Source organism: Anomaloglossus baeobatrachus, chromosome 5 (assembly GCF_048569485.1).
Source record: "Anomaloglossus baeobatrachus isolate aAnoBae1 chromosome 5, aAnoBae1.hap1, whole genome shotgun sequence".
Classification (NCBI taxonomy): Eukaryota; Metazoa; Chordata; class Amphibia; order Anura; family Aromobatidae; genus Anomaloglossus; species Anomaloglossus baeobatrachus.
In genome coordinates, this window is record NC_134357.1 from 305,067,183 (window position 1) to 305,086,939 (window position 19,757).

Sequence of the window (19,757 nt, forward strand, 5' to 3'; positions counted from 1 at the left end):
GGCTCCCTACTCTCTGCACATGTAGCTGCATTACACATCGGGTTAATTAACCCGATGTGTACTGTAGCTAGGAGCGCAAGGAGCCAGCGCTCAGTGTGCGCGGCTCCCTGCTCCCTGCACACACAGCTAAGCGGTGTGCGCTGGTAACTAATGTAAACATTGGGTAACCATACCCGATGTTTACCTTAGTTACCAGTGTCCGCAGCTTCCAGACGCCGGCTCCGTGCAAGCGCAGCGTCGCTTGCACGTCGCTGCTGGCTGGGGGCTGGTCACTGGTCGCTGGTGAGATCTGCCTGTTTGACAGCTCACCAGCGACCATGTAGCGATGCAGCAGCGATCCTGACCAGGTCAGATCGCTGGTCGGATCGCTGTTGCATCGCTAAAGTGTGAAGGCACCCTTAGGGAATTGTTAATGTTTAATTTGCTCAGAATCAGCCATACTTCTTCTTGCGTTAAACTAGTTATATCAGGTGGTAAACTTTGATTCTTGCCTTATTTAATGATTCATGGAACAGTCAGTTCATTGGTGAACATGAATGAAAAGTGCCTGTTTAATATTTCAGCCTTTTCTTTGTCCTCTATAATTATCCTGTTATTATCTTTAATGGGGCCAATGGCATCAGTTTCTTTCCCTTTGGCATTGATATATTTATACATTTTTTGGAGATTCATTTTCACGTCATTGGTGATTTGTTTTTCAGTAGCTAACTTTGCTTGTTTGATTTATTTTTAACATTTCCTGTTTATACTCCTTAAATGCTGTTTTATTATAGTTTGCACTGTCTTATTTATCCTTAGTGGTTCCTTTTTTATCTCTGGACATTTTATTACCAGAGATTATACATTTTCTGCAGGATTCTAGAAGTATATCCTTAAACATGCCTTATTTATGTTCGGTAACCCCATTTACCATGATATTGTCCCAGTCTACACAATTAAGCTCTTCCCTTCTATGAGACCAGCAAACCTTTGTGGGAATCTCCATATTCCCTTGTGATGGCTGCAAAAGTTTAGGTGTGTTGCTATGGCTCTTCATAGCTATTCTCAACTACCAATTGATTTGTGAGAACCTCACTGGCGCAGGTGCATAGCTATGAATCCTCACTACTTTTCTGAATGTCCATTTGAGATGGACCACCTGCTTCTTCTTGTCACTGTATCTGCAGTTTACCCATAGGAGAATATGTGTCCAGGCCTGTCCATCTTCTCTATAACCCTCAAGTCTGGCTACACTTCCACTTTTTATCTAATTCCAATGCCACTTGCTGTAGGCCCCACTCACCTGAGATAAAGAATTCTTCTTCCACTTAGTCCTTGCATTAGGGCCCCTTGCCTGAGGTAAGAAACCCTTCTTCCTCTTAGAACTTGTTTTATTCAAAACATGCTATCCGATTATGGTCACTGTTCTTCGCTCACACATTTCAATGCAGGCCTGTGAGCTACAGGACCTTAGGTCCTTCTATGTTCAATGCGCTTCCCTTTCTACCCAACCTATCCTATACCCATGTAACTTCCCCCACCATGAACTGGTTCCAATAGTTAAAGGGTATATCTGGGACTTAAAAATAAAAAATGTGTTTAAGCACTAACAGGCAGGTAATTGCTACCTACCTGCCTGTTGTGCCTGGCATCATTCTTCACTGTCACAAAGCAGCCACAGACCACTCCTGCCGGCGATTCAGTTGCTTCTGCTGAGGCCGTGTTAACAGATCAGCGGCTTTGTATCCGCTCTGCTCTGTAGACGGGGCGGGACAGCGGACATGATGCTGATTGACAGCTGACTCTCTCACATAGGCAGCGGGGAGGGCCTGTTGTCAATCAACATGATGTACAGAGCAAAGCGGAAAAGAAGCCTCCACTCTGTTGACGAAGACACTGTATTGCCAGCAGGAGAGGTCTGTGACCGCTCTGTGCTGTCGAAGAATGGTGCTGGGTACAACAGGCAAGTAGATAGGAACTACTTGCCTGTCAGTGCTTAGGCAGCTTTTTATTTTTTTTCAAGTACCGGATATACCCTTTAACCTTGTCTACTGGCTAACTAAGTGCTGCAAGCAACCAAATAGATAAAACCACATTTAAAACAATTCAATGCATTATATAACCATATGACCTTCAAGGGAGGTGTCAACTGTTTCTCCACTCCTTTACACTTATTCCCATGTATATTTACCCATACAGCCTATACAGTGTCACAGCTCCCCCGATGTCATCACTGAGCCCAGTTCTTAAGTTGGATTCAATGAAAATAAACACCACTCCCTCTTTTTTGTCTTTCTGGTTATTTCTCAATGCAGTGTAACCCTCTATGTTTGTCACCCAGTCATGGCTATCAAGCAACCAAATTTCTGTAATTTCCACCACATCGTAATCTGTAGGTCACATCTGTCTCCTTCTTTAATGGCCTTCAGCTCGATCTCGAGCCATGGCAACTTGATGTACGAACAATTGATCTTGTGCAAGCCTAGATAGGTCCACCAGGGTCTTCTCCACCATTTTCTTGATTGTATCAAGCCGGGAGAAGCGGGTGGCGTCCCCCAAAACGGTTGTTGGAGGTCACGCTACCAGGTTCTCCCTATGCATCCGAATCACCAATATTATTGGGGTAAGACCTTTTGAGTGCTACTGATATCTAGGGTTTAGGCACTTGCAGTTTGACTTAATTGATTTCCCGTACTGTATGTACAGCTGCACCTTGTTCGTGCCCCCTGTACTGTTTATTGTCAGTATTAATAATGATCTATTATTGGTGATTCCCTGGTGCAGGGTGCTGGTCCAATGCATTTGATGCACTTTGTCCTTTAATGGTGTTTATTGCATTTTCTCAATAAATTATATATTTTGCACATTTTAAATGCCTTTATTTTCTTTGGTATCTTAATTGCTTTTGGGAGTGAGCTGTCTAGAAACATTCTTAGGGAATTTTTTCTCATCTCTCATTAAGCATGACCACATTAAGACATTAATTCAAGACCATGGGTCATCTGTTGTTAATATCCTGCACCAGTAGGACCCCACAGCTCAGTGCAATAGTGTAAGGTCTGACAATGGCTCTGTGGATTTCATCCCTGAACCTAACAGCAGTAAGTGTACCTTTGACTATCACGAGGAGTTTTGTGTGATGCTGTAAGGATATGACTCCACATATCATCATTGATCCATCACCAAACCAATCACGCTAGATGATATTGCAGACAGCCAAATATTCATCACTGTCTCTATAGACTCTTTCATATCTGTCAAATGTGCTCAATGTGAACCTGGCCGTATCTGTGAACGGAACAGTGTACCATTGAGTGACTGCCAATTCTGGTGTTCGCTAGCAAACAGCAGTTGATCTGCATTGTTCTGGGTTTAGAGTATATGTAAGAGTCGTGGACAATAGTGGTCAAGTTCCTGCCCCTGAAGACACCAATCTCGTCAATGTTGTGTCAAGTTGAACTGTGTCTGTTAATGCAAAGTGAAAATGTAACATTCTGGAAGATATGTGTCCACTATCTGGAGTGTAAAGTTATGACTGACAATGAGTCAGTCGCTTGCTCTTGACTACAGCCTCGTACTACTCTACATATAGGTCCCACTATAGAACATTGGGCCCTTTTACAGTGTCTGTTTCTGATAGGTTTGATTTAATCACATATATTTGGGCAATTATCATCTTCCCAAAAATCTTTTCAGTCAGAATATTCTGCTTTTCTAATGCCATAAAACTACAGTGCAGCATCCAGAACGCTACAGCAATAAACCAATAAATAAATAAATATGTCACCAGATTTCATATTACTAAATCAGTCTGTAAAATCTGATGAGGCTGGTATATTTACTTTAAATGTTCATGTCTGAATGGATTGAAAATCTTTTATGAAAGTTTAACTCAATCTCTGCCCATCTAGCCTTACTAACAGCTCCACAATGTACAGTACCTCTTCCCTGCTGCTCAGTACAAGCTGCAGCTGTTAGACAGGTTGGGAATTGGGTATAAACTGAATACACTTAAGGGGGCTTTACACGCTGCGATATCGGTAACGATATATCGGCGGGGTCACGTCGTTAGTGACGCACATCCAGCGCCGTTACCGACATCGCAGCGTGTGACACAAATGAGTGACGATCAACAATCACAAAATCGTTACAAAACGGTGATCGTTGACACGTCGCTCATTTCCTTAATATCGTTGCTGCCACCGGTACGATGTTGTTCCTCGTTCCTGCGGCAGCACACATCGCTATGTGTGACATGGCGGGAGCGACGAACATCTCCTTACTTGCCTCCACCGACAATGCGGAAGAAAGGAAGTGGGCGGGATGTTACGTCCTGCTCATCTCTGCCCCTCCGCTTCTATTGGCCGGCCGCTTAGTGATGCTGCAGTGACGTCGCTATGACGCTGAACACACCTCCCCCTTGAGGGAGGGATTGTTCGGCCATCACAGCGACGTCGCTGCACAGATATGTTTGTGTGACGCTGCTGTAGCGATAATGTTCGCTACAGCAGCGATCACCACATATCGTTACAACGACGAGGGTGGGTGCAATTGCATGCGACATTGCTAGCAATCGCTAGCGATGTTGCAGCGTGTAAAGCACCCTTTAAAATCATGAGCTATTTCATTTTAGAGCTAACTAATAAAATGCTTATCTTAATAGCAGAATTATATGGCCATTCTGAGTCATATGATTTTGCAATTTGCATAGCAAGTACACTAATCTCATCAGCTCTAAGAGATCTATTTAATGATGTACAGTGTCTTGCGAAAGTATTCAGCCCTCTTGAATTTTTCAACCTTTTCCCACATTTCAGGCTTCAAACATAAAGAGAAAAATTTTAATGTTATGGTGAAAAATCAACAAGTGGGACACAATTGTGAAGTTGAACAAAATTTATTGCTTATTTTAAACTTTTTAAAAAAATAAATAACTGAAAATTGGGGCGTGCAATATTATTCATCCCCTTTACTTTCAGTGCAGCAAACTCACTCCAGAAGTTCATTGAGGATCTCTGAATGATCCAATGTTGTCTTAAATGACTGATAATTATAAATATAAGCCACCTGTGTGTAATCTAGTCTCTGTATAAATGCACCTGCTCTGTGATAGTCTCAGTGTTCTGTTTAAAGCGCAGAGTGCATCATGAAGACCAAGGAACACAACAGGCAGGTCTGTGATACTGTTGTGGAGAATTTAAAGGAGTATCATACTACTGCACACTTAACCCCCTCCAGATATGGCCAATTTCCATTTTTTGGGTTTTCGTTTTTTTCTTTCCCTTTTTCAAGAATCTTATTTTTTTTTAATTTTCTATCCATATAGACGTATGAGAGCTTGTTTTTTGCTAGTTGACACCATTCATTTTATCACATAATATACTGAAAAATGAGAAAAGAAACTCCAAGTGCAGTGAAATTGAGAAAAAAAATGCAATTCTGATATTATATTCTGGGAATTGTGTCTACAGTGTACATTATTTGATAAATATGACCTGACAATATAAGTCTCCCTAGTAGTACAAATAAGGTGATTAAAAACTAGTACAGTTTTATATTTGTCTTAGTTGTGAAATTTGTAAAAATAATTTTTTTCATTGTGTTGCCATTTTCTGAGATCCATAACATTTTTATTTTTTGTTTGATAAGCTGTGTGAATGCTTATTTTTGTGGGAAATTTGTTTTATGTTATGTAATCTAAAGTAAAAACATGGCTGTAATAGTACTGTAATACTGATCAAATTGATACCTTTGGTGAAGAAATCCACTTTGTTGTTCTTCATTAATAACCATCGGAAGTTTTCTGATAATTAGATTATGGTGCACAGGGACTGGACTGTACACTAGATCTTCTCCTCCCCGTCTGTGATTACCCAGCCCCCTGCCTTTGTATAACTTGCCTCTTAACAGCAGTGACCTGTTATTCATAAACTGGAGGTAGGTGAAGGGGAATTACAGACAGGGAGGAGAAGATTCAGTGTACAGTCCAGCCCCGATGCATCAAAATCTAATTAGGAGAAAACGTCAAATAATGATTAAAAAAAGAACAACAAAACGGATTTCTTCACTAAAGGATTCAATTTATTCAATATTACAGCACCATTACAGCCATGTATTTACTTTACAATGCATTCTCTTTAATAAAATAATTCATATCTTGTGATCCTTAGATGTTGATTTAGTTCATGTCATGCTAGGTTGGGGAAGTACCAAGCGAATAGCGAAAGGAAAGGGAAGGGAAGGTAAACCCTGTGTCTAGAGAAGGGGGAGATGGGGACCCCTGAACAAGCCTACAGCTGGATCCTGGGTTCCCTCACCGCCCGATAGGTTTCGAACCTATGCGCAAAGCTGGATACCTGGCCTATGCTGACCCTGATCTGGGCCCTAGGTAGAGCAGGGAGCGGATGGGATGAGCTCTTCGTCAACCCCTCTAGGCACTAAAGGACACACAGGGATAACAAACAAGGGAAAACTAAAAACAACTCATCTCTAGTTGCCTCAGGGAGAGAAGCTGCAACAACCACCACGATTCGTCTGATGTATGTAAGCCGCCTGCTTAACTGAAGACTTGATAAAGATGTAACCATTATCACTAGCACCGAGTAATAGGAACTGAAGTTATACATAGACAAGGAAAGTACTGATGAACAGAAGCTGACAGGCTGAACAATGCCCCAGGGTCCCAAAGGGAAAAGAATGAAAACCAAGCAGGAATGATAGAAGGGAGCAGTTTGTGCAGCCAAATGCTGTGACCTTCTATAGCCGGACACCACAAGACTGTCACCCATTACATACCCGTGACAGTATATTTTAGTTCATTATGAACAATAGTCTCAGGAAAATAAGATACTATTAAATCCAACAGAAAACAGATGTAGGACCACCTGAGTGCTATTAGCTGATAGTAGAGTCACTTGAGGGCATTCCCGATGTCCGTGCACCCTGGTAGACCTTACAAAAAGGGATTGTCTTGAGGTCAGAAGATGGTTCATGAAAAGAAGGGCATCAACATAAGTCGCATTTCACAGCAATAACCTTTGTTAGTAAGACCCAATAAATAAGACTGACTGAGGGCTTCACAGTAAATAGTTTTACTAGTAAAATGTGTAAACCTAAATTGAATTTTAAGAATTTAAGAATTTAAACTTAAAGTGGTTCACTGAATTCAGGAAAACATAGTGCAGACTATTAAAGGGAAGGAATGTATTAGAGAAAATAAAGCAAGACATTTTTATATTTGAGAATCTTTTTTGTTATGTGGTGACTATATCCTCATATTTAGAGTCAAATATTTAATGATATAATATGTCGCATTCTGTGTATTCTGATATCATTTCGAACAATGATTCTTATTACAGGCTGAAACTTGTCACAGATAGAGATTTTGTAAAAGTAATACAGAATTTAATGGAATCCAGGTTCTAGTTAATACATGCTTTATTATACTGTTACCTGACTATAATGCCCTTTTACTGACCTTATAGAAAATAATTGAGTGAAAACCTAGATATGAATATAATTTAGTGGATAAAGGATATCACTAGAGGCCATCTCCGAAAATGTAGGATGGGAAGAGAATAGAATGGCGGTGCCCTTTCTATGGCATAAGCTGCCACATTGTAGTAACCACAATGTAACAATGCACAGAGTTTATACAGATAAACAATATGTGATGGCCAATGACTGGAGCCAGTGTGGATATTCTATCAAATGATATTTTCAGATTATATTATCGGCCTCATGAATACTGCTGGAATATGATTAGAGAACATCAATTTGCTTTAATCAGAAAGATAAAACAGTGTTCTAAATTAATACAGATTCCTCTAAGGGCGGCTTTGCACACTACGACATCGCAGGTGCGATGTCGGTGGGGTCAAATCGAAAGTGACGCACATCCGGCGTCACTTGCGATGTCGTAGTGTGTAAATCCTAGATGATACGATGAACGAGCGCAAAAGCGTCGTTATCGTATCATCGCTGCAGCCTCCGACATTTCCATAATGCCGGTGCAGCGACAGGTGCGATGTTGTTCCTCGCTCCTGCGGCAGCACACATCGCTGTGTATGAAGCCGCAGGAGCGAGGAACTTCAACTTACCTGCCGCCGGCTGCAATGAGAAGGACGGAGGTGGGCGGGATGTTTACATCCTGCTCATCTCCGCCCCTCCGCTTCAATTGGCCGCCTGCCGTGTGACGTCACTGTGACGCCGCACGACCCGCCCCCTAAGGAAGGAGGCGGGTCGCCGGCCAGAGGGACGTCGCACGGCAGGTATGTGTGTGTAAAGCTGCCGTAGCGATAATAATCGCTACGGCAGCTTTCACTATATATCGAACGTGCGACGGGGGCGGGACTATCGCTGCAGCATCGGTAACACATTGTTACCGATGTTGCAACGTGCAAAGCCCGCCTTAGGTTAAAGACGTACTGGTTCTTTAAATTGGCGACTACTGAAATCTGGAACAGTTTTTCTTAAAGCATACATGTATTTTAGAGGTTTTTTTCACCAATGGTAAAACCTTACTTCATCATCATCATCATCATCATCATCATCATCATCATCATCATCATCATCATCATCATCATCATCGTATGGGATCATTCTTGACTAAATGTTCTGAGACTTCTGCACATTGAAATTGGTTTATAATTTATCATCACAGACAACACCATTAATTCGAGAGCCATTGTGGCCTTCAGTAGTTCATTAGGTATTCCTAGCCAGTTGATCTACTGAAAGAACTTACAAATGGTATTGCACCATTACATACAGTATGGAAACCACTGGCTATAAATACACTACAAGGACTGGTCAAGTCTGCCAGAGCTGTTGCTTGTTAGGATCTTATCATCTCTGACTTATATAGAAGTTTCTCATAGGCAGGATGGGACAACCCTTTTGAACCCCTTTGCCTGGAGGAAAAGAACTTGAATCCTCCTCCAGTCACGAGGGTGGTGCAGGCAAGGTTTCAGTCACCGCTCACTGTATCGAGAGCGGTGGCTCAGCCTTAGAAAATGTCGTTTGTCAGTTTGGGAGGTGCAGTTACTGCCATCTCTGGATACGCTGAGCAATGACTGAACCCGCTCTTGCGACGCCCCGTAACTGAAACCCAAATGCTACTGGGTGGATTAAAATTCTCTTCCTCCCTGCAGTGGGGTTTGAACTGCAGGCTCCAGGAAGGGATCTAAACACTATAAACCTGCAGATTAACCCCATATCTGCAGGTTAAGGGAAATCTGTCAGCAGGGTTTTACTATGTAAGGCTGCTTTCACACTACGTTTTTTTATGCGTCATGAATGTTTTTTTAACGTAAAAACAGAACCAGTGCAAATGCGTTTTCATTTCAATGCATTTTCAACGGACTTGCGTCAACATGCGTGCGCGTGCGTTATAGTGAGGATCCAGCGACTTGCAGTTTTTTTACTTTTTTTAAAAACGCTACTTGTTACGTTTTTGAGCTGCGTCCAAATACTGAAATTGCTGGATCCTGACTATACTGCACGCAAACGTATGTGAACGCTGGCATGCTGATAGACAGGATCCTGCTTGCTCTACTGAGCATGCCCAGAAACCAGCCTGGTGTGATCAGTCTCTCTCTCCCTCTCTCCCCCACCCTCTCTCCCACCTCCCTCTCCTCTCTCCCTCTTCCCCGCCTGAGAGCGGCGGACACTCGTAACCAAGGTAAACATTGGGTAACTTGCTTGGATACCCGATGTTTACCTTGGTTACGTGTGCCGGGAGCCCGGCTCCTAGCAGCTGCAGACGCTCGTAACCAAGGTAAATATCGGGTATACAAGCAAGTTACCTGAAGTTTACCTTGGTTATGTGTGCAGGGAGCCCGGCTCCTAGCAGCTGCAGACACTCGTAACCAAGGTAAATATCGGGTAACTTGCTTGGATACCCGATGTTTACCTTGGTTACGTGTGCAGGGAGCCCGGCTCCTAGCAGCTGCAGACGCTCGTAACCAAGGTATATATCTGGTAACTTGCTTGGATACCCGATGTTTACCTTAGTTACGTGTGCAGGGAACCCGGCTCCTAGCAGCTGCAGAGGCTCGTAACCAAGGTAAATATCGGGTTACTTGCTTGGATACCCGATGTTTACCTTGGTTATGTGTGCAGGGAGCCCGGCTCCTAGCAGCTGCAGACGCTCGTAACCAAGGTAAATATCGGGTAACTTGCTTGGATACCCGATGTTTACCTTGGTTACGTGTGCAGGGAGCCCAGCTCCTAGCAGCTGCAGACGCTCGTAACCAAGGTAAATATCAGGTATCCAAGCAAGTTACCCAATGTTTACCTTGGTTACGAGCCTCTGCAGCTGTCAGATGCTGGCTCCCAGTCTGTCATGTTCAGTTCCCCTCACTCCCGATCACATGACTCCAATGCCCGCCCATAAACTTAAAGTGACAGAATCCTGCAAAATAACACTTGCGTTTGCATGAGTTTTTCTTTGTAAAAACAGAATCCGCTTTTACAACAAAAAAACGTTCATGATGCATGTTAAAAAAACGTAGTGTGAAAGTAGCCTTATCTGAAGACAGCATACCGTAAGGGTTAACAGAGATTTCAGCCATGTGTCTCTTATCACAAAGTGTTTTTTTGTTTACCTGCAATGTTAGTTTACGTTTCAGTATCTTTATCAATAGTTGGACTGAGGAGGCGTGAGCTCAAATCCGACTCCTTCATCCCTTCTGTTGTTAGCAGCTTCTGTCTATAGTAATGTACACTGAAAGCCTCGTGTGGGCGGGGGCAGCTTTTAAGATCTACTGCTTTGTTAATACTAAGATCTTTGATTGTATCAGAACGGCTGCACCCTGAAATCTAAATGATTCATCATTGGATTCAGAATCTCTTTGCCTACATCATGCTGCTCTCAAATGAGTTAGCAAAAACCTGCTGACAGATTCCATTTAATAGTATTTTTTCACATGACAGGTTCCCTTTATACATGTTGTGTGCACATATCCTTATATTTGCAATTCCTAAAATAAAACTCTCCAAAAGATCTTTTGTTTGAGACCACACCCAAGTAAAACCACATTTTTATGTGTTTGATTTTCACTTTATTTATATCCTATGACCCAATGTATAATATATAAATGGAATTTATTATCTGAAATGATGTTATGGAGCAAGAGATATATAATTTAGTAGTGAAAGATTTGCTATAACTCTAAACTTCTGCTCCTTCTATGCTTAGACGACCAGTAGACAGTCCAATTCAGTATTCACTATATGACTTTTCAAAGACCTCTATCAATTACTTTTTAGGACCGCCCACTGGACTCCTAGGAGCAGAACACGCTATGGTGTAAATTTATAAAACATAGATTATACAAAATATTTTCCCAGAAAAAAATATATCACTTTACTATGCTTCTGATCTATTCCCAGACTACCTCCAGACAGATAGAATTCTATGTATAGTGGGACAGCTTTCTTTTGAGGTAAAAAAAAATATCTGTTTCTGACACCAACATTTGTTTTACAGATACCAGAACGCTTCAACGGAAAGAATATACATACCCCGACTTGTTTTAATAAATTGGTAAAGCGGACACTGAGGAATTCAAGATAAGAAACATAACTCATCATGGCCACTTCATCTTTACGTCGTCAAGTAAAAAACATTGTCCACAATTATTCTGAGGCTGAAGTTAAGGTTCGAGAGGCAACTTCAAATGACCCATGGGGACCGTCCACTACTCTTATGAATGAAATTGCTCAAATGACTTATACTGCAGAGTTCCCTGGAGTCATGATGATGGTTTGGAGGAGACTGAATGACAGTGGAAAAAACTGGCGTCACGTTTATAAAGGTCTGACCCTTTTGGACTATTTGATAAAAAATGGATCTAACAAAGTGGTGCAAGAATGTAATGAGAATATCATTGCTGTACAAACTCTGAAGGATTTTCAATTCTTGGATCGCGATGGAAAAGACCATGGCATTAATGTGCGAGAGAAAGCCAAACAGATAGTATCTCTCCTGAAAGATGATGAGCGAATAAAGCAAGAGAGGGCACAAGCCCAAACAACTAGAAAAAGACTATCCCAAGTAACTGCAGCGCTTGACAGCAGCCATAGGATAAGATATAATGAAGGTAATATGATCCTTTTTTGAGGTTCTGTTCACATTTGGCTGGTTCCACATGTCCTTGAAACACAAACCATGCTTGGAATGCAAGATCTAGCCTGACTGCTGGGTCTACTGACCTGAACTATTTGCCTCATAGATATGCCTATGAGGCAGTTAGGTCAGGAGAACTGGTGGTTGGGTCAGTCTTGAGAGCCAAGCATAGTCTATGTTTCACATAAATATGAAACTGCTCGTAACATTTGTTCTGGTCATATCAAACCATGATAACCATTATAGAACTTTTTTTCATATGGATTCTGAAAAATCCTAACCACATAATTAGGTTCAGAATTCAGATCCTGGTATTTTTTTACTGCAAAATAGTGTTTAAGTCAGTGATATTCCTGCTATCAAAGATACCTGAACCCATGAGCATCATAAACTACCGAATAAGAAAATTGGGTAAATTGTTACTGATATGTTAGTTTTATTAAATATTTGTATACTCCATACAATAACTATTCTGGAGAAATTTTTCCTTGACCTTTGACCTATGGTGTTCCCCAATTATTTTCTGAAAATCGATAAATACATTTATTAACAAATCGGTGCTACTGTTTTTCTTGTCAATAGGGCGTGTCCCTTTGACAAGGGGAATAGCAACACCCAGTTGTCAATTAATTCACAGATTTGCAGGAGGAATAACAAGTAAGAACAGAACTCATATCTTAGAAAAACGGGTCAAAAATTATTTAATGAAAGTAGAAGTAGTAACCAAAGAGACATGTTGCATGAGGGTAACAATCTGCATTAAATTTAGTTTTTGTGAGTTAAGCGGGCTTTACACGCAACGACATCGCTAACGAGAGGTCGTTGGGGTCACGGAATTCGTGACGCACATCCGGCCTCGTTAGCGACGTCGTTGCATGTGAAACGCACGAACGACCCGTTAACAATCAAAATTACTCACCTAATCGTTGATTGTTGACCGGTCTTTCTAATCCCGGTTATCGTTGCTGTTGCAGGACGCAGGTTGTTGGTCGTTCCTGAGGCAGCACACATCGCTATGTGTGACACCACAGGAACGAGGAACATCACCGTACCTGCGGCCACCCACAATGAGGAAGGAAGGAGGTGGGCGGGATGTTCGGCCCGCTCATCTCCGCCCCTCCACTTCTATTGGGCGGCCACTTAGTGACGCCGCTGTGACGCCGAATGAACCGCCCCCTTAGAAAGGAGGCGGTTTGCCGGCCACAGCGACGTCGCTAGGCAGGTAAGTGTGTGTGATGGATGTAAGCAATTTTGTGTGCCACGAGCAGCGATTTGCCCGTGACGCACAACCGACGGGGGCGGGTGCTTTCACCAGTGACATCGCTAGCAATGTCGCTGTGTGTAAAGCCCGCTTTAGTCTTTGGGTTCTCATTTTAGCAACCTTAATTTTGTTTCCTTACATTTACATCAATCAGATATTAGGGGAAATGTAACATGAAATGTTAGCCTCTTACAGAATATCTCTTTGTTCAGCAACATTGATGGGGGTAGGAAGTAGGAGACCCTTCCAAATAATCTCCAGCCCGAACAGTGGATGTTGTATTTAGTCAACCATGTATTTTCATCTGATCAAAAGGCTAACGTGTACATTTATAAACTTTTGTTAAAATATGGACAAATTCCCTATGCTTACCTATTAGCTTTCAGACTACTCTTATGGGATTAAATTGACTTGGTCCAATAGATAGGGAGTTATTGAGTTTTATTTTAAAATGTACCATTTTAGATAAGAAAAAGATTAAATTCTGTAGGATCTTCTACTCTTCCCATTCTATAACTGTTCAATTGTTCATTCTACCCAGAAGATGGTGCCAAAGACATTGAAGTGTGTCTAGTCCATAAAATGTACTTGGAGGAAATGAGGCATAAAGGATTGTGAAAATACATTGATTTATGAAACATGATATTATTTCTATAAAATAAAATACTATATAGGAATAGAGCTTGGAATAGAGCTTCTAGGATTAAGGCCCGCATTCACATTAGTTTAACATTGGCTGAACCTGCCAAAATTGGAGGGATTGTATGACAGTCCAATGTGTCTGTGGGCCTTCGAACTTCAAAAAGAATGATTTGGCATGTCCGATTGTAGACTGATGATCCTTTTGCTCTTCCTGAGATAAGGAGGAATGACTCTCTCATACAGAAAACAGGAGAGCTGAGATAAGCGCTATTATGTTTGGGAGAAATGGCTATGTCAGGTTTCCGGGTTTTCTAGTCCTCTTTTGAAAAAGCTTGCCCTCGGTTAACATGGAGTTTTATGTTCTGTTGCCCTACTTCCTGTCCAGCTGCTTAAAAGGCCGCCTCTAAGCCTAGTCCAGTGCCTGAGTATACTGCTTGCTGTGTGCTCCTGCTTTACTGCTGCTGCTACTTGGATTCCTCCTGAAAATCTACCGACCAACTCTGGACCACACCCGGTTTCTTCAAGCTGTGCCCGGACTCCGTCTGCCGTCTTTGGTCAGCACTTCTGCCCGGTTTCTTCCGGTTCGTAACCATTCTGGACTTTCATCCCGTACGGACACTTCTGGACTTTACCGCTTGCCCCTTGTGTCCCGGCTGCGGCGCATTTAGGCCTTCCGGGGTTGATTGCCGGACAGTCCCTGTATAGGGGTTCGCTCTGGTGGTCTCCCTGGGGGAGTCCGGTGCGTGGCCCCGGGAATTCCCTCCGCTCCGTTTCGGGAAGGTATTTCGTGTGTTTGTTCTGCTGTGTTTGTTCTGCTGTGTATCTACCGTGGTTACATATCATAAACATCTTGTACCACAAACTCGTCTCTGGCTGTCATTGCCCTAACGCTATCGAAATCCTCAAAACATACAATAGTATTACATTATACTCAGGCCCTAAGAGGATTTCGCTGGGGCAATGACTGAGACACGAGGAGTAGATCAGCTCTTTTCTATGATTAACTCCTTGCAGCAGGAGATGGAGGTGGTGCAGACTAAACTTAGAGATGTGGAGGCACAGCTGGGCCATGATCACCAGGTACTGGGTCCGGCTATACAGGACTTGCAAGTCAGAGTGGAGGCTCAGGAAGCCGGCCCCACTACGTCCGTATCAGCTGCCGGTATGCCTAGGTTACCCCCATTCCGTTTCAATGGTGACCGTAGTCAGTTTCGTGGATTTGTGAACCAATGTATACTGTTTTTTGATGTACATGCTGATTATTACCGTTCTGACCGGTCCAAAGTGTTATGTATAATTATGTTATTAACCTCACGAGCACTGGCTTGGGCTAATCCTATGATAGAGAACCGGGACATCCGTTTAAATCACCTAGATGATTTTCTGACCGCAATGGCGCAGATGTTCGATGATCCGAATCGCCGTGCTACCGCTGAATCGGCTCTCCTTTCCTTACGTCAGGGAAAGCGTTCTGTAGTTGAATATGCCACTGAGTTCAAGAGGTTAGTGGTAGACACCGACTGGGGAAACAATGCATTATTGTCTGTTTTCAGAAAGGGGTTGTCCGGTACCATCAAGGACGAGTTAGCTCGTTCTGTATCTCCAGGGGATTTTGAACTGTTTCTCCAGCACTGTGTGCGTATTGATACCCGCTTGACGGAACGTAGACAGGAAAAATGGGCAGCTGTAAACCGTGTAAACAACTTTGCATTTCCTTCCAGAGAACCCGCTCTCAGGACGCCACGGGAGGCCGAGGACGTTCCTATGCAAGTGGACTCTCTGCAAAAGCGAGAGACCAATGAACGTCGCGAACACCGGCTCCGTGAGCGTCTGTGTTTCTATTGCGGTCAATCGGACCATTTCTTGATCGACTGCCCGAAACGTCCGAATCGCCCAAATAAGGTATTGGCAGCCATGGCAGAGTGTGACAACACGGACGCAGAGTCCGATATCTCTGAGGCAAGTGGACACTTGGATGCGGTATTTCCCTTGACTGTAATGTCAACCTCACCGAAGGACTCGGAAGGGAAATATACCCATTGCTCACTCCCCATTCAGATCCGGTGGGAGGGACAGCTAATACCTACCTCTGCAATGATAGATTCTGGGGCAGGGGGAAATTTCATGGACTCCTCTTTTGCCAGGAAACACGGTATCCGGACTCAGCAAAGAGCCTCACCGGTTACCATGGAGACGGTAGACGGATCTCCGTTAATCTCTGGACCAGTTGATCGGGAAACCGTACCGCTAGAGTGCGTCATGAAGCCAGGTCAGCAGGAGACCCTTGTTTTCATGCTAATTTCTTCTCCTCATTTTCCGATTATTTTAGGTATTCCGTGGCTACGGTCTACAAATCCGGTCATCGATTGGGAAACTAAGGAAATATCCTTCCCGCCGCAGAGTATTCCGACCATTAGTCCAACTGTTCCGGTTCCAGTAACACCGAATGCGGAGGGCACTGTACAGGTACCTGTTCTACCCCCGGTGTATAACGACTTTGCGGACATATGCGACAAAAGAAAAGCCGATCGGCTTCCCCCGCATAGACCGTATGATTGCCCCATAGACTTACTCCCAGGGGCGGAGATCCCGTTTGGTCATGTCTACCCATTGGCGGCACCTGAGCTAGAAGCACTAAAAAACTACATTGATGAAAGTCTGGCGAAGGGATTTATTCGTCCGTCTACCTCACCAGCAGGGGCACCCATCTTTTTTGTGAAAAAGAAAGAGGGGACTCTAAGACCCTGTATTGACTACCGGGAACTGAATAAAATAACCATCCGGAACCGGTATCCGTTACCATTGATTCCTGAGCTATTGGAGAGGGTCCAACAGGCAAAAATATTCACCAAATTGGACCTCCGTGGGGCATACAATCTACTCCGCATACGTCCCGGAGACGAGTGGAAGACCGCGTTCCGATGTCGGTATGGACATTTTGAGTACCTAGTGATGCCTTTTGGACTTTGTAACGCTCCCGCGGCTTTCCAACATCTAGTTAACGATATTTTTAGGGATATCATGGACCAATTCATGGTGATTTATCTGGACGATATCCTAATCTTTTCTGATTCCCTACAGGAACACCAGGAGCACGTCAATACCGTACTTACCCGGCTGAGGGAAAACCACCTGTACATCAAACTGGAGAAATGCGAATTCCATTGCTCACAGATACAATTCTTAGGTTATGTCATCTCTCCTCAGGGACTGAACATGGAGTCTGGCAAAATACAAGCGATTCTAGACTGGCCAGAACCGGGAAACATCAAAGAGGTACAACGCTTTGTCGGTTTTGCCAACTTTTACCGACGTTTTATCCGTAATTTTTCAGAAATCGTTCGTCCCATCACTCTGTTAACCAAGAAAGGACAGAAGTTTGTGTGGTCCGCCCAGGCCCAGGAAGCCTTCCATCGTCTCAAGGTCTGTTTTACCTCAGCGCCTATATTGGTACATCCGAATCCCGCACTTCCCTTTATCGTGGAAGTCGACGCTTCCGACTCCGCATTAGGGGCCATCCTTTCTCAAGGGACTGGGGACAAGAGTCTCTTACATCCGTGTGCTTTCTTTTCCCGCCGGTTGTCCCCTGCAGAAAGGAACTATGACATTGCGGACAAAGAATTGTTAGCGATTATTTCCGCTTTCAAGGAATGGAGACACCACTTACAGGGAGCCGCGCAGCAAGTGATAGTACTCACAGATCATCGTAATCTGGAGTTTCTTAAGTCTGCCAGGTGCCTGTCTCCACGGCAAGCCCGTTGGAGCCTATTCCTTAACCAGTTCAATTTTGTCGTTACATACCGTCCAGGTTCACGTAATGGGAAAGCCGATGCCTTGTCCCGAATCCACGCCGTGGACTCCGTGCCTGGAACCCCGTCTCAGACCGTGTTATCGGATGCCAATTTCGTTGGAGTAATCCAGGACCAGGACTTGTGGAAGGACATCAAGCTGGCCTATGATGGTGACGTATTTCTTGCTGCCCCCCCGAATGATGTAACTCTTGTTCTTCGGAATGGTGTGTGGTTGAGAGAGCGACGCATTTATGTCCCGGAGGCCGTAAGACTTCGGGTTCTCAAGTTGGTCCATGACTCCGTGTTGGCTGGTCATAGGGGGGTACAGAAGACGCAGGAATTTCTGAACCGTTTCTTCTGGTGGCCTACCTGTTTAAAGGACGTAAAGGACTATGTCCACTCATGTGTGGTTTGTGCCCGGTGCAAGGTCCCTCGTGTGGCTCCTACAGGACTCCTTCAACCGTTACCCGTGCCATCTCGCCCTTGGGGGTCTATCTCAATGGATTTTATTGTGGAGTTGCCCGTCTCAGACGATCACAATACCATTTTAGTGGTGGTGGATCGGTTGACTAAAGCTGCTCACTTTATTCCGTGTGCCGGTCTTCCCTCAGCCTCAGAGACAGTGGATCTGGTTATCCAGAACGTATTCCGATTGCATGGGGTACCAGACGAGATCATCTCTGACCGGGGCGTGCAGTTCACGTCTAGGTTCTGGAAGGGGTTTTGTACGGCACTCCAGATTGATGTCTGTTTGTCTTCTGCATACCATCCTCAGACAAATGGGCAGACCGAACGGACCAATCAAACCCTGGAACAATACCTTCGATGTTATGTCAGCCATCTGCAGGACGATTGGTTGAAGATGCTTCCGTTGGCGGAGTTCTCGTATAACAACACTCAGAGCAGCTCCACTAAGGTAACACCCTTCTTTGCTAACTTGGGTTACCATCCGACTATTTTGCCTAGGTCACCGGTTGCGGTCTCAGTGCCTGCGGTGGAGGACCGATTGACAGAGCTACGACAAAATCAGGAGGTTCTGAAGGACACTGTGGCTACAGCTCAGGAGCGTTACAAGAGGTCGGCAGACGCTCACCGGAAACCGGCACCCATGTATAAGGTAGGGGACTGTATGGTTATCCACCAAGAACCTGAGATTGGGTGTCCCTTCGCAGAAGCTGGGACAAAAATTCATCGGTCCGTTCAAGATCACCGGGATCGTGAGCCCTGTGGCCTGTCGGCTGCGGTTACCGCACCATCTAAAGGTACATCCGGTCTTTCATGTTTCTCTCCTCAAATCCGTCTCTCCCAATACGTTTCATGGTCGTGTCGTGCCTCCTCCTCCGCCTGTGATGGTCGACGGCGAGGAGCAGTTCGTGGTTGAGGACATTATTGACTCCCGGCTCCATCGTCGTCGGCTTCAGTATCTGGTACGTTGGCAGGGGTACGCCCCCGAGGACGATTCCTGGGAACCGGTGGGTAACATTCGAGCACCCCGGAAGATCGCTCAGTTTCATCGACGGTACCCGGACAAGCCGGGCCCTGACCCGTCCTGAGGCCGTTTCTGGGGGGGGGAGTAATGTCAGGTTTCCGGGTTTTCTAGTCCTCTTTTGAAAAAGCTTGCCCTCGGTTAACATGGAGTTTTATGTTCTGTTGCCCTACTTCCTGTCCAGCTGCTTAAAAGGCCGCCTCTAAGCCTAGTCCAGTGCCTGAGTATACTGCTTGCTGTGTGCTCCTGCTTTACTGCTGCTGCTACTTGGATTCCTCCTGAAAATCTACCGACCGACTCTGGACCACACCCGGTTTCTTCAAGCTGTGCCCGGACTCCGTCTGCCGTCTTTGGTCAGCACTTCTGCCCGGTTTCTTCCGGTTCGTAACCATTCTGGACTTTCATCCCGTACGGACACTTCTGGACTTTACCGCTTGCCCCTTGTGTCCCGGCTGCGGCGCATTTAGG

The 19,757-nt window shown here is 44.3% G+C and overlaps 1 protein-coding gene across 2 annotated transcripts in view; it reads left to right on the top strand.

The window, feature by feature from the left end:
• EPN3 (epsin 3) overlaps nucleotides 1-19,757 on the top strand; it is a 114,028-nt gene that overhangs the window by 40,434 nt on the left and 53,837 nt on the right. For both annotated transcript variants that reach the window (XM_075347508.1, XM_075347507.1), the window contains exon 2: nucleotides 11,471-12,083. In XM_075347508.1, coding sequence (XP_075203623.1) covers nucleotides 11,573-12,083 — 511 coding nt within the window. In that variant the 5' untranslated portion in view covers nucleotides 11,471-11,572. The remainder of the gene's footprint in view (nucleotides 1-11,470; nucleotides 12,084-19,757) is intronic.